Below are 16,297 nucleotides of genomic sequence, written 5' to 3' on the forward strand. Positions count from 1 at the left end.
CCTGGATTCCACTTCCTTTGTCTCTCTCTTGCTTTCTGTTGGTCAGTCCCACGTGGAAAGTAAGCTGGGCGAATGCCAAGTCCTTGCACCTGTCCCTCAAAGAGAGGAAAACACACACACACATATACACACAAACACACACAAGAAAAAACATGCACACAGACAGCTTCCAGCATTGTCAAGGTTATAAGATAGCATAGCTGCTTCCCTGTAGGAGGGAGCAAAAAAAGCAATGGAGACAGAAAGGAGATGCTATAGGGAGGAGATTGAATAAGTAGCACAAGGGAACACAAAGAGAGCAGACAAGTGGCTGAAAGAAAAAGAGGGCTGTTGAGAAATGGAACCTGTAATGACGGTATGGGAGACTTGTGCATACTGACTGAGGAGAATGATAGCACCAGGAGAAAAAAATGAGAGGGACTGAAGAGGGAATTTAGAGAAAGAGAGATGGTAGCCCGTCAAAACCTCCCCCATCCTTAGGCACATGCTATTCAAAGCCCCGTAATCTGTGTCATTAATTAAAAAAGCTGATGGGATGGAGTTAAGGGGTTTTCATTCTGCAACTCCTTCGTTGAGACAGAGGGAGGAAGGAAAAAAAAAGTGTGTGGGGAGGAGGAGGGGGTATTGCAAAAAATATTGCTGCCATTTCGCCATGAATCTCTATTAGTGGCTAATGATACCATTCTGATACCTCTCAACCATTAGTGTGAAATTGGGAAGCATTAATTATTCAAATGAAAATCCATACAGTTGCCGCTCACGTGACGGGATCGGCTCTTGCGGCAGCTAAAGGTCTCTATTGTTAGCTGCCTGGCACGTGTCTTTGGAAGGAAGTACTACGTTAAGTAGCAGTACAAGTTATGGTGTGGGCGTTGAATTAAAGACTTGTATGGTGTATGTTAAGGCGAATCGCTGAAGTGCTTTAGCATTGTCTGCCTGTCACCCTTTCAGAACTGGAACAACGCTCAAAAGCACTGTTTCCTTTCACCCTTTTTTTTTTTTTTTTTAAAAAACTAATTTTGTTTTTCTTTTTTTTTTTATTTGTTTGTTTGTTTGTTTTTAAAGTCATACTTGCATGTTGCCGGTTCGGCCTTTTAAATCATCTATGACAACTTGTTCATTTAGGTGAGCTTCAGAATCAGCCACATTGCTCTTTCCCATGTTTGGCAGACTGCACCAAACAAAAAGCCAAGCTGTTACAAGCTTTGAGCACACAATTCAGTGAGTAATTGTTTTGCCTAAATTTGATGGCGGATTTTGGCCAAGAATGTATTCAGTAAAAATTGGCCAGCTGTGTGTTTAAATGCTGCAAATGTAAACTAACCTAGACAAGCTTCTAAATAAGTATTTATCTATTGGTGAATAATGTTTCCTGATCAGTGTGTGCAGTAGTTTTGTATCACTGGAATGATCTTTAAAGGCTTGGAAGTTGAATGAGCAGCACTGAAGTGTGTTGAAGTACGGGGACTAACTCCAAACTGCTCTAGTGGAGTTAGAGTGGACAAACGATAAGACTGTTTGCACAGTGCTTCTCTCATGTTTGCCTGTGCACAACTGTGCTGAGAAATGCATTGGTACAAAAAAAAAAATAAAAAATAGACTTCATCAACTGCAAATCCCAAGTGGCTTTTCCTCTTTTGCGTTAGCTTTGGCAGCCAAGAAAGAGTGATTAAAGCTGGTCATCTCATTTCCTCTGAGAAAATACTGCCAGCAATTGCTTACTTGATGTTGTATCCAACTGGTCTCCCCATAGCAAAAAAACAATGGAATCTTTTCTCACATCAGGTAACAGTTTTCACCCATGAGCTAATAAAAGTAATTTGACAAATGATAAATTCAAGCCAAAGCTAGTGTGGAGCTTTTAGAACTAAAAAAAAAATCTGTTTGCATAATTATTTGAACATTGTACATTCTTTAGTGTTTTTAAATTATTTTTACTAATTAAAATGAATTGTTGTGTGATCTGATCATATATTATGATGACCAAACTGTGTCTTCATCACATGAATAAACTGTTTACACCTTTTTAAATGAGCTGACCACAGGTAGAAAGAAATTCTTTTTAAGGAAGGCCGAAGTGTTTAATTTATGAAATGCTGTCCTGAAGCATCAGTTCAAGTCATTTTTAGTAAACAGTTAGTACAAGTGATGATGTTTTTTTTAATTAAACTAATAAATGTGATGCTCTAGGGACTATTTTTCGAGATGGCGGAAGATGGAACCCTTCCACCAATGCAGCTCTGATTTTACTTGGATATTTTTCATAAACCTAAAAGTTTCAAAAGCCGAGGGGGCCACTGGAAAAGACAAGAAGAAGGAAAGAGAAAAAGAAGTAAGAGATGAGAGAGCTAAGAGCTTTTTAGTTACTCAGTGACAGCCATGACCAAAATCGTATTAAGGTCACAATGGAGGTGGTGGGGTGGAGTAAAGAAGCTTTTCAGATAAATCAATTCTCCGTCTCTGCTTTTCCTGCTGCTCCTTATGTGTCTGCAGTGCAGTAAACGTGGAAATCCAAGGCAGACATCACAGGCATATCTGTTTGTGGTGAAACATGAGTAGACACGACATGAGCAAATTACTTCAAGTGTACTGATGGGTGCCCTTGTTGCATCCCCCAGCATCTTCCGGTCAAGCGAAAGAACCACATGCTGGACTATAGCCCGGGGAGTGGTGTATTTCCTTGTCAGGGATTTCATCCACATCCTTTACTCCCTTCGCACACCATCTCCCCTGGTGATTGCGTTGTATACTACTTCTCACATCCCCACCACTAATGCCTTTTTTTATAGATCATTACCCGCCTCTCCCCTCGCCACTGTTAGTGATCGCTCAATCAGAAAAAGGCCGACCTCTCTGTGGTCCCTGTTGTGTGGCTGTTGCTCATGGGAAGTGAGGAGGCTTCGATCAGCCGTTTTACTTTGATTTGGTGCATAGGGGTTTGCATGCAGTTCTGTGTTGTTGGTAAATCAGAGTTGCCAGTAATGGTGATTCACACATAGCCCTGAGCAACTGTTGCACAAGCTATGGACTTATTGTGCTATAGCGACAGCTCGAATGTTTGCCGTTAATGAGGTGCTGCGCTGCACCCAGTATACCAGTTTATGATCTGACAAACAATGTGTTGAAAGCCTCTATCCATTATTTTCCCCTTTCCCTTCGCCTGTCACCACTATCCCTCTTTCTCTCTCTCTGTCATTGGCTCACTGCCTTGCATTGATATTGTTCTCCCCTAATAACTTTCCCATCTTTCAAACTTTTACCCTGCCCACCCCTACCCACTGACCTCCATACCTCACTCTGTTGCACTCTTCATTTGGAGGAGAGAACTCTTGTAAGCCTTGGTAACAGAGGTTAATCCTCTCTTATTAGAAGCAGGATTACTGCAGGGAGAGGGACAGGAGCAGGCATGCTGGGTGGATACTAACCCCACCCTCAAATGGGGGAGAATGACAAAATGCCACGAGTGACCTAAAAGCGTTGTCTAAAGTGGAGGTGATATATAAAGTTGAGATTTAACGGTCTCTGTAGGATATGACAGACCTTCAGTGTACTTAATGAGGTGTAGCTTCAAAAGCTCTAACTTTTGTATCTTCACATTCATGCATTAAAAAAAAAAAGTTGTTTTATTATGTTAATCCCAGGACAAACTTCACTATTTAAGCTATACTTGTCAAGGTATTGTTCATTACACTTCAATAAAAGTTTTTCAGAGAAAACCTTTGAACACTCCCAAACACTTTAGCGGTTTGAACCCCTTTTGCTGTGTGTTCCATTAAAATTTAGCTGAGTTTATTTGCAAAGCAATTCACAAAATGACACTAAGGGTGCATTTACACCACCTCCTCTTAATCAAACCCTGGTTCATTTGCTCAGAAAGTCTGGTTTGTTTGGAAAGGTGTGAATGTGCACCTGAACCCTGATATGCATGATTAAAGAATGAAACTGGTCCACCTTAAAAACATAGGTCTCTGTTTGCTTCAAGTGAAACAAATACAGGAAGCGTACTACAGCTCGTGTAGCAGCAATGGAAATGGCTTTGCATTAACCACCAAAAGATGAAGTTTTCTTGCTCCTAGTTTTTCCTTTCTTCTGTAATTCTTGATGTAGCGCCACTTCAGGTGAGGAGGGGAATAGTATTAAAAAGGTTTGGTGCTGTGTGAAAGCAAACTCAAAGCAGCTAAATGTTGCAACCGCCCTCTGAATCAATCCCTAATCTAGTGGACTTTTAAGTGTGAAAATCACTTTAATTCATCATTCATATTTTAGTACTGGATGTGTAATTGTTTATACTTGATTTGGAAGCAAATTAATGCTTCAAATTTATGTCAAAGAAAATAAGTCAAAGGCATTTTAAAATCTAAAATTCAATTCAGGTTTATTGGCAAACTATCTGTTAGATTGCTAAACCAGTAGTTACACTGGTCACATTGATTTCCACCATTCTGTGAATCCTAGAACTGAGCTGGGTACTGGATCTAACCTGTAAACAGCCACATTTGAACATTATGGTTTTAGGGGAGGTCTTGCTCAATTTATTCAATCTCACAGCAACCACTCCAAAAATAGAAAAAAAATGTACAATTGACTCCAATTTAAGACTTTATTAACCAGCAGGCTCTTTTTTTTAACAGCAGGCTCATGTGTGACCCAGTATGTTCTCCTTTCCTAAAGCCTGTGATTAAATGTTTAATGTGTCTCTTCCACTAACACCACGCATCTCTTGTTCTTTTATGTGACTGTGAAAATAAGTCAGTTCTCACATCATTAATCTGTAATTTTTTTCTTTCTTTCTTTCTCTTTTTCTCCCCCTTCATGCCTAAAAATAGAAGTGGAGCAAAAAGGTAACTAAATGTCAACAACTCTTCCTTCACCTCCATTTCCCATTTGCATCTGTGCTTAGATTGTCTGGTGACGGGTTGCTGCAGCAAGTTTTTGCCATATTTTAGGTTCATGTTCATTGTGTGCTTCATTGGTGTGGTTCAGCATGTAATTCATGGGGAAAATTAAATTGTTCAATGACACAATCAAAAGGGGGAAGAAAAAAGTTTCTTTCCTCTTTATTATTTCTCATGTACATACAGAAGCGTTTAAATAATTCATTGAACCCTCTCCTTCATCTCTTCATCACCAGAATTAAATACACAGGTGTTGACATTCCTACATTTATAATAATGCCCGAGGGTGAAAAAACATTACAAGCTACTCCCTGCTGATATCCCATAACACTGGAACATGTTTTTATTCCCTGCAATAACTGAAAACTATTCCTCCTCTGCTTTATCAGCTGGATAATATTAAAGCAGAAAGCTATACAGGTTGATCAATAGCTTGTCCAATAAGCTGTCAGCATTTTTCAAATAGCTCTAACATGATGATGGCTACAACCTTCGGGGACTCACATGTCAATACTAGAGAGAGATAATTGCACTTGCAATCTTACATTATCAGCATTGTAAGATTCTAAAACTTCGCGTGCCTTAAAAAGTTTGGTGTTTGCAAGGTTATTGCCTACATGGGTTGGGAATACTTCTATAGTCAGACATTAAATTTAAAAAAATAAAATCATGAAACAAGACTCAAGAGTGGAGCTTTAATGGCTTTGCGATACATTTTAGTTTTCTTAGTAGTCACTAATTAATGACATAATACAGAAATCTGTGGAAAGGGGAATGAGCAATAAAGGTGAAGTGGGAGGTTTTATAGATAAGAGTCTACTGCTGCTGTAGCAGTTTGTAAAAATTCCCCATGAAAGCCATGATTGCATAACTTCTCTAATGTCTTTCATTCACTCCTCCATCTTTGCCCTCACATCCTTTAAAAAAAGCATATTTTCACCACCTGCATAGAGCCCAGTGTGCTGTCAGTACAAAGCTTAGCTACTCTGACCTTGTACCCGAGCACATCTTGTTTTCCAACCAGAGAAATTGCTCTCATAGCATTTAGTGGAGCAAACGCTGAGATGCCTGCCGAGGCTCTGTGTCACCGGGATGCATCTCACCACATTTTCACCTGCAGGTAGACAACATGTTTAATCTTGGGAGATTACAATGGAAAGAAGCCTCTGTTTTTGCTGTCTCTTTCTCCTCTTTTCCCCTGAAGCACGCAGCTTCTGACTCTCAACGGATCTGCAGCTTGAACCTGTCAGCGCTCTGTCAGGCTGCTGCCCCATTACAGTAAAAAGAGCCCTCTCACACACATTGTGTTTTATTTTTTAAAGCAGTCTGGGTGCAAACCTGTGGAAATGGAAAAATAAAATAAAATAAAAATCATGACTGTATTGCTACTTTTGTTCATATTCATGTTTCTTCCAGTTCTTGCAGAAATCTGTTTTCTTATGATATATTGTCAGTTTTTCATGTTGAGTATTACCTTTATATAGTTAACCTACTATGACTCTGTAGGCTTTGTCATTGTGAATTTAAATGGCATCTTTTTAGAAAGAGAAAAAAAATGATAATTGCTTCAGTGTGCAATAATCAATAGTTAACTGAAATTGGCTTTTGCAGATGGTGCTTACCATGGAGCAGCTCCAGCTGTATTGCCTTTGCTGAGCTTTATCTGATTTGAGTTTAAACCAGTTTACATATAATTAGTTTATTGTGTGTGGTGCTGTAAATCACAGCAAAGATTACAAATGTCATGTCAATGAAATAATGGAATGGCAGACACTATATACATGATGTCTTTTCTTTTGACTTCTCTTAATTATTGGCTGAGGGGCTGCCTTAGCCAATAATTGTAACATAGCCATTAATCAAAATTGTGGTTGTTTTTTTTTCTTATTTAGATCTCTCACTGAGATGTTTAAATGAAGACATTGTTTTATTTTTTTATATATGTGAGTAGAGGCTGTAGTGAAAAGAAAAAAAAAATGTGTGTTTATATGAGGATGTGGACGAGTTAATGGCACAACTGGTAAGTTTTAAAAGTATCTGCTCTACATTAAGTCAGCAGAGATAACCCCTCACTGAGTTTAGTCTCCCCTTCCTACAAACATTGAGTCAGTTTGTTCAGCGACGTTGTAGATAATTGCTTTCAGGGTCAGAGACCAGCTGAACTAGAAATATCTTCTAAGCTGCAAACTGTAAACTGCAGTAAGTAACTGAAACCCAGGCCACAGCTGGCAGCAATGGAGCATGAGATGGTATTTCTGGATATTGGTTGTGTTCTGTTAAATTCCAATTTCCATGCTTTGTAAAAGCAAATCCAAAACTTGCTTGAGTGATCTAATGAACTCCATCACTAATATTATTTTTATGCAAATTCTCTCTACTTTTAAAATAAATCTGATTATCCCAACAGAGATGGCGAAGTTGAAAGTCAGCATCCTAGTCTTTCATAGAGAGCAATGAGTTGCAGATTTAACTTGAGTTACTGTCTTGATTCGCTATTTTAATACCTGCCAATGTAACTCTGCAATTGTCTTTCCCCATTTTTGGCTCCTCAGTATTCCTGTGCCCAGGGCTTCTGCACAGGGTGTACCAGAGTGAGCACCTCTTTGAATCCGACCACCAGTCCGGAGCCTGGTGCAAAGACCCTCTGCAGGCCTCTGATAAGATCTACTACATGCCTTGGACACCCTACCGAACAGACACCTTGACCGAATACTCTTCCAAGGAAGATTTCATCGCTGGAAGGCCGACAACAACCTACAAGCTCCCACATCGGGTTGATGGAACAGGCTTTGTCGTCTACGATGGAGCACTCTTCTTCAACAAGGAGCGCACACGCAATATTGTCAAGTTTGACCTCCGAACTCGTATCAAAAGCGGAGAGGCTATCATAGCTAACGCCAACTATCATGACACATCACCATATCGTTGGGGAGGAAAATCCGACATCGACTTGGCTGTAGATGAAAACGGACTTTGGGTGATTTATGCTACTGAGCAAAATAATGGACGCATTGTCATCAGCCAGCTCAATCCCTACACACTGCGTGTAGAGGGGACCTGGGACACAGCTTATGACAAACGCTCAGCATCCAACGCCTTTATGATTTGTGGGATCCTCTATGTGGTGAAGTCGGTATATGAAGATGATGACAACGAAGCAACAGGAAACAAGATAGACTACATCTATAACACAGAACTAAGTAAAGATGGGTTTCTGGACATCCCTTTCCCTAACTCTTATCAGTACATTGCTGCTGTGGATTATAATCCTAGGGACAACCTGCTGTATGTTTGGAACAATTACCATGTTGTCAAATACTCGCTGGACTTTGGAGCATTGGACAACAGACTTGGTAAGAGCCACTTTATTTATTTCATCATTTCTTATATAATTTACAGGAGTAGTGTCTCAGAATGAGAGTAATGGAAGGCACTATTACATGATTTTTACACCGGAGTGTAAAACACAAGTTAAATTGGGTTAATCTAATGTCTCCAATGGGACGGTGTTAAAATTTGTCAAATAGCCAGAGATTAACATGAAATTTTACATTACTTTGATCCACTAGCCTTTCCAATATCTGACTATCCTTAAGCTTTTTCTCACTACCTGTATTAGTCCAGTAAGGTGACTGGCATTCTTACCATTAAGGATCAATCAATGTATTTTAAATGGCTCATTTGATCTACTGCCAGTCACTTTAGTGCTGTTCAACTTGTTAATTCTGTATTTTAAATTTTATCACAACTAAAGCAACAAAGCAAGGTGTAGTTACACACAGATAGAAACTATAACTATAGCCGTATAAGCGGCTATATAGCTAAAGTGTTTCCATTTTATATTTCTAGAAAGCAGGAATAGATGTCACCTCAGTGTTTCTCAGCCAAAAGATCTTGGATGTCTCTTCCACTTTGTCCTATAGGGGATGTTCAATGTTTTGAAAGGCTGCATGCCAAAGCCTGGTCTTTTCCAAACCTTTTTTTTTTTTTAACTCCAGGTTCATCCATCCAATCTCTAAACTGGCTTCATCCACTTAGGCTTACAAAGAACTGGAGTCATCCCAGATGCCATTAGCTGCTAGTACATCACAAGCTGACACATAGCTATGCACCAATCAACCTAACATAGATGTCTATAAACTATGGCAAGGTAACCCCAGACTAGGCAAACGAAAGGCAAGCATAAGCAAAATCCAAATAGAAAACCCCCAATCAAGGAAAATATCAAAAACCTTCTTGCCAACAGTGTTACCAAGCTATGACAGATGTGAAGAGGGTGTGTATCTGTGGGTTTTAGAAATGTTAAATGTGTTTCATATGAGTTGACAGTTGACAAGCTGACAATTCAACAACCATTTTTAGCACTTGTTTTATGTGTTTGTCATGTCTGATGTGCCAAAGGCAGGCGAGATTTCTTTAGATATCAAAGTTAACATTTAACAATCTTTAATATTCTTGAATCTTTCCTACTGGGGCACTCTTTTTCCACCTCCACTTTCCTCTGTATTTTAGCCACAAGCTGACATCTTTTACATCTGCTGCTGAAAAGTTCTGCTTACAGACATCTTCCCAAAAAGTCCTTTGAAAAGTGTAATTTCTTCACCCCATTGTTCTTTTTTTCTAAATTGGTGCTTGCTGAAAAGCATATAACAGGAAAAAAGAACCAGTTTTGACACACCAAGGTAATTCTTTGCGCCATCTCATCAACAGCTCTAGTCAAAAATGTCACAAGTTATTTGACTGTGAAATCTGTACTTCTGCCTTTTCCTCAGGAGCTTTTTCTACCTTCTGCTTGCCAGGTGAATTTATTTTCCCTAGCTGACTGCTATTTTTCCTCAAATCTTTTTTTGCACAGAGTTCTGCATCCACACACTCCATAATATATTCATTTGTTCAGTAACCATGTTTGCAGTGTCTGGTTTTGAAGATGTACAGCTACCCATAACATAATTTGTTGTAGTTAAGGAGGAGTGAAATGGTGTTATGTGCTTTCTGGATTGAAAAATTCTTTGCTGTTTAGCAGTGATACAATGGTCCAACAAACTTCCATGGACACACAAACACACACACGCTCAATATTAGACTTCCTTGTGAAAAGTATTTGGCTGCTGTTGCAGAATAGGCTGTACTCCAAAAGAGTCTGCTGCATGAATATAGATAGTAAAATGCTGCATTAAGTGGATGGATGGAGTCAGAGAACAAATATAAACGTCAGATAAACAGATTGATAAGGAATAAACGGTGACTGAATGGACCCCAGAATAATAAACCATCTTGTTTGATTAACTTCCAGATCTGAGGAAAGCAAGTATGTTTAGGTGCACATTTCCTACATGCATGTCTCCCGAGTTGCGGAAGTTTGATATAGCAGGACAAGTACAACCAAATTGTTTGAATCACCATCATGGTACCACTTCACTTTACACAAATTAGTCTGTATTTGTGGCTGCATCGTGTTGTTTGTTTGATTTGTTTGCAACTCCACTGAGGATGAGCAGAGATGGGAGAGCAAGACGAAGCTGGGGCAAACTGCAAATATCAAAAATGATAACAGAGCTGCAGAAAAGTGGAAGATGGTGAAATGGAAACATTTCAGCTTATATTCAGAACAGATTTCAGGAAGCAGCTGATATTATCAGTTGGATCTTTTAAAGACTTTCAGTGAGACCAGTAATTTGACTTCATGAGTCAGCATCCCAGAATACCAAAGCCAGTGTAGCATTTTTCCTTTTGCCGCCAGCATGAGCTTGTGAAATTTGATGCCGTGTCATGATCACAGCGCCTGTTAACACTCACAGAAAGGTGTCATTCTCTGATCGGGCTAACACTAGCTCATTTCCACTCATGCCTCCAATCCCATGAGCATGCCTGACCTGCCACACCAGTGGAGCATGGTGTATGAGCAGCAGAGCGGCAGAGATGAGGCCAGGCTCACAGCTGGGCCCAGTACTCAACCACAAAGGCCAGGGCATAATACATGCTACAGGGCATTTGGCAGGCTAAATGTAATGGTATGTGTGACTGATGACTACATATGTGGAGAAGCAACAACCAACATGCAATTTTTTTTCTGCCCCATCTAAAAGAAATTTTAAAAAAATATTTGATATTAATGAAAAAGAATAGCTGTTTTTCAAGGATATCTGATCTATGCTTCCATGACAACCCACTGATGATTCATTTATCTGAATTTATGACAAAATATGTGCTTACAAGTGTCTATTAGCCAGTGCATATAAAAGCTCCCTTCCACTTTTCATGTTCACATTGAGTGCAGAGTTTGCAAGGACGACCAGAATAAATTTGCCCATCATCATTTAAAGGCATAAAAGAAGGTAACACATGAATGAAACATGCATGAAAATTATTACAAATCTCACAGTGACCTCTTTGGTGGATGCTGATTCTCTGGCGGTTGAGGAAATTCATTCTCTCCCAGCTGTCAATGACCCAATTCTCCATTTTCACCTTTGCCATTTTTCCCCCGCTCACCTTTCATGTTCTCATGCTTCAGCTCAATCGTGTCCTCCATTAAGAATAGCCAGGATTAAATTGTTTCAGAACACAAAAGCTTGCCCGCTAGCAAGCTGAAGAGCTGTCAATACTTGAAGTGGTGCAAATGATTTCCAGCAACCAGTATCATTTGTGTTCTGAATATTTTCTAACTAGATGTTTATCACATATTGTAGATGCCATATGTACCTTACGGTCATTTCTGTTAATAACTGATTATGTTTAAATTTGATCCTAGTTTCGTTATTTGGTTACATTTAAAAAATAAATAATTTTAATACGTGTTAAAAGAAGAGGAGCAATTAATTAGAGCCTGTACCTTTAAGAAGGTTTACAGCAGTAAATTTTGGTTTACAAACACTACATCAGGGGTCTCCAACCAGCGACTCTGGGGCCACAAGTGGCTCTCTGGACCTTCCACAATGCCTCTAAATACGTGGCTAAAATATTTTTTTTAACCTGGCTTTCCTGTCTTTAGGTTGGAAACCAGGGACTTTTTTTTCTTTACATAATTTTCCACAAATATCCACATCCTTTAAAAGAAAGTCTGTCTATCCTTTTATTTTATTTTATTTTTTTTTAAATAAAGGTTTTATGTTTTTCTTTATTTTAAAACCTAAAAATGGAAATTAAAACTTGGTTCTTCAAAAATAACAAATATCCCATGGTTGCTGGTCATTAAAACATATATATTAAGTTGCATTTTGGAAAAGTCTTGTAAAACTTTTTTAGCTGGCTGAGGGAAAAATGGCTCTTTGGATTGGAAAGGCTGCAGACTCCTGCACTAAACACATAAACAGATTTAGCAGCAGTTTTCTCTTTAAACAGCAACAATTAAAATATTTATTCATATATATTTATAAAATCAAATATTTATGACAAAGAAGGATGAAATGTTCAGGATTTACTAACTAAACGGTAAAAAGTCAGGAGGATGAATTTAAAGCTGTGAAGTTGCTTCCTTCTAAACACAGAAGGAACAATATGTGATGAATATCAGCATCAGATGAACAGACAAAAAGCAGGATTAGAATCTCACAGCTTCTAGATGGTGAGGAGAGAGAAATATTCACAATATGCACAATAACTTCCATCCATGCACCTTCAGTGCTTCATTATCCAGATTTCTGGCTTATAAATTCTCTAACCTTTCATTCTTAGCTTGACTGCACCTGCAGCTTCTGCTACCGGTAATTAAATCATCTCGTTTCTGGGTGTAGCATCAGGTCTGTAAATGTAACTATTGTAGAACTAGTACAGACAATGTTTATGTTCTTATATTGCTTAGTTATTTGGGTTGTCAGTTATATTGCATAGTACAGAAAGACCGTTTGTGTTTTAGTAGTACAGCTTTACCTGTAAGCGGAACTTTGTACAAGTTGTTTAGTTGTTCCGGGGGGAAATGTTTTTGACCGCTCGCTGGCCCTGGTGTGGACATAAAAAGTTCGTTTGCACTGGTGCTAGAGAGTTCAACAGTCTGTGATTGTCTCGCAGATTGTAAAGTATTGCCATCTCCAGTAAAAGGAAGCTAAACGCTATATTCCTGGTCCGGAGTGTCTTTCATGCTGCACACAGCATCCAAAATATATCCTGTTAGCAAAAGCTAACACTATAAACATGTGTGGTATCCACAGAAAGTCCTGAATCTCAGCTTCCACCTCAGCAAAATCATTTCTATGACCACCAAACACAGTTAAAATAACAAACAATTCAAAGGTACACAAAGTCCGACAAATATGTAAACAAAGATGATGTCTCCTCATGAACACAAACAAACGGCTCCTCTACTGAAAGCTCACATTTCACAGATTACACAGCTGGAAGTTTCATCTCGCTATGACAAAGATTCACCGAACCAGAGGCAGAAGAAGACCCAACTTATGCTTTACGTTTGTAAAAGTCAGACAGCATGTCTTACCTTTGCTGTCTTGCCTAAATTAAAACCGCATTTAAATAAATGAATAAATAGTTAGTTAGTTAGTTAGTTAGTTTCTTGTTGTCTTTTGGGAGCAGTTTCCCATCCAAAAATCACAATGTTCTGCCATCTGCATGGGTTTAGACAAAGAGAAACGTCAGTTCTTCCTTGTCTCTTCATTTTAATAAACCCGCTCTCTCCTTACATCAGACGCACTGCTGCAGCAGGGAAGGGAAACAGGGACGCCATGTTTCTGTCATCAAAGCCAGCAGCCAGCAAAAACAGAAAAAAAGTAACAGTATTAATTAGTCGTTACGTTAACGCGCAATTAACGTGTTAACGTGCCCATCACTAATATAAATATATATACATACATATATATATATATATATATATATATATATATATATATATATATACACACACATTTTTTTCCAAAGAGTATCTGTGTTGCCATATTTCATAGCAAGACTCATACAGGTCTGGAAAAAGTAAATTCTCAAAATCCAGTGTAGTGTCAGAGTTAGGTCAGAGTTTAGTCATTTGTATTTCAATCAGAAAAGCACAGGTGTTTTAATGAAGGCTGCATCTCAGCCAGCAGTAGTTCTGCTCTTGTTCATTTTCTACAACTTATCAGTATACTCAGGCATAGCATGTGTTCCTAATATGTGACTCTAGTTAGAGTGTTTGCCCAGCACAATACTTTTAAAAATACCATTTTAAATTGTATTTTTTAAATACCAATACTTTTCACAATTGGATTCAGTACTCAGATACTCAGCTCTGGTTAAAGAAAAAATAGTGTCTGTGCTCACACTTGCTTCCGTTGCTGAAGTAAAAAGACACAGGGTCTACTGCTAGTCTAATAAAAGGGGGAGGTCAGTGATACAGATACAGGAAATGACTCATGAGCGCAAAATGTCATTTCTGTACAGCTTCTGATGTAGTTTCTGGATCAGAAAAATAATGAAGCCAATGCAAATTCGCCCTACACCTGCATTCTATGCCACTGAACATAGTAGACCACTCCTGTGGTTGTAAAACTATCAGCAGGCATAGAAATCTAAGAGATGCTTACCCTTTTTCTTACTTGTTATATTATACACATTTTTATGCAGGCATATGGGCTCAGTTGTTAGTTTAAATTCTTCTTTATAACAGCAACATAATGTAAATTATGGTTCTTTTAACAAGCTGCAGCTCAATGTGTGTTCATTGTTTATCAGTCATTCTGCCTTGGCATGGGTTAATGTCTAATCTTAAAGCAACATAACAAATGTCACCAAGCTGTGGGTGACGTCGCAGGGCAGGGGTGCCCGAGTCCAGTCATCAAGAGCTACTATCGTGCAACTTTTAGATGCAGCCCTTCTCCAACACACCTGAATAAAATGCATGGCTTATTACCATGCGTCTGCATAGCTGAATGCGGATAAGGGAATTCAGCCATTTGCTTCAGGTGTTGCACAGTGGTGTGGTAGTTAGTACCATGGCAAGACTTGGCTGGGGGCAGCTGAATAAATGATCTTCTTTATGTTTTATTTTACTTTGTTTTTAGCCCTTGTGATATGTCATTAGGGTGAAATTGTTGTATGCTTTGGTTCTAAAAGAATTTTCTGCAGAATAAAAGAAAAAAAATAAACTAGCTTCTTCCATGCTTAAATTCCTTCTATGCTTTTTCACTTAATGAAGTAACCGTTGTGTTGCCTGCTGCAATGAGCAGAAGTTGCATTGACTGTAGAGATGAGGGCAACCACGTCCGACAATTAGCTTGTCTCTCCATCACCTGCTTCTGTCTGTAGCTCTAATATGCTGTTGTCATACAAGACACCAAGCTGCTGTTCTCCCAGTCTGCATGTGCCAACTCTTTTACCATTTTCACAGTTTGGCTGATATTTTCCTCCAACGGATTTATAGATGACTAATGATTTCTACCATCATTCAGGTCCTCTTCTGTTGAGGTCTCTGTGTGGCTTTCTGTTCATCTCATATTTCAGTTAGACAGCCGGTTATCCTCTGTTGTGCCACTGTTGGAATAATTCTATTGTTGACTCGGGAGTGGTTTATTGGATACAGCAGTGTTGGTGTCATAGACACATTAATTCTCTAGCCATCCTGTAATTTTGCCACATGTTGCCATCTGGCAAGGGCACAATGCCAGCTCTGTTGGCCTGGTGGGAGCCGGCAAATGCGGCATCCCGACCTTCACGCCGAAACAGCTGATGTTTTGGATGCTCTGGTCCAACTTGGCTCTGTTTGGAAGAGCCTGACACATGCTAAATTGATTAAGACTGTCTAAGCGGGAAATATGGGTTGGCAGAGTCACTGTAAATAATCTGAATCTGACTCTGCATACTCTTAAAGGCACAAAATGTTGTCCTTTTGGTTGCATTGTTCTAAAAGGGGAACATGCTTGCATCTCTGTAGCTCTCATTCTTTTTTATTGACAATTTATTGAGCTGTATCATATGGTTGTAATATTATTTTTCCCTGAATACAGAGTTTTAAGGAATAAAATTCAGCGTAATATAACTAAATGCTACTATTGTCCACAACCAAACCCTCTTGATGCTGAGGCTTAGGAATGTAGGCTACATGCTTATTTTCAGGCTTTGCAAATGTCACATGCCTGCTACACTTTATGCAGAAGGCAATTTTCTTCAAGGGAAAGTACAAGGTTTAGGATTAGAGCTGAACATGATTTTTCTTGAGCACATCCACACACAGAAACAGAAAATCTTGATGATGCTACACAATAGGCATCTGTTAGTAATACAGCTTTTTTTTTTTGTTTTTTAGCATGAAAAAAGGCTGCTCTTTGTTAGGAAAAGGCTCTTTGAGCCTCATTTCCCCTTGTAAGAAAAAAAATGATATTGTCATACATAATCATTGGGACCCTATTTGTGCTAGCTTACTTTCTTTCTAAGGAGGCTTTTGAATGAAACATTTGTCATTTTGCACTGGTTTTCCCATGTTT

At 38.9% G+C, this 16,297-nt stretch overlaps 1 protein-coding gene across 19 annotated transcripts in view; it reads left to right on the forward strand.

Annotated features, from left to right (window-relative positions):
* Positions 1-16,297, forward strand: part of LOC121640129 (adhesion G protein-coupled receptor L3-like) — a 225,146-nt gene that overhangs the window by 130,122 nt on the left and 78,727 nt on the right. For 8 of the 19 annotated variants that reach the window (XM_041985780.1, XM_041985781.1, XM_041985771.1 and 5 more), the window contains exons 6-7: positions 4,827-4,841; positions 7,439-8,248. In XM_041985780.1, the coding sequence (XP_041841714.1) occupies positions 4,827-4,841; positions 7,439-8,248 (825 nt within the window). The remainder of the gene's footprint in view (positions 1-4,826; positions 4,842-7,438; positions 8,249-16,297) is intronic. The other 11 variants (XM_041985788.1, XM_041985790.1, XM_041985773.1 and 8 more) reach the window with 2 other exon arrangements.

Source organism: Melanotaenia boesemani, chromosome 5, assembly GCF_017639745.1.
Source record: "Melanotaenia boesemani isolate fMelBoe1 chromosome 5, fMelBoe1.pri, whole genome shotgun sequence".
In the NCBI taxonomy this organism is placed as follows: domain Eukaryota; kingdom Metazoa; phylum Chordata; class Actinopteri; order Atheriniformes; family Melanotaeniidae; genus Melanotaenia; species Melanotaenia boesemani.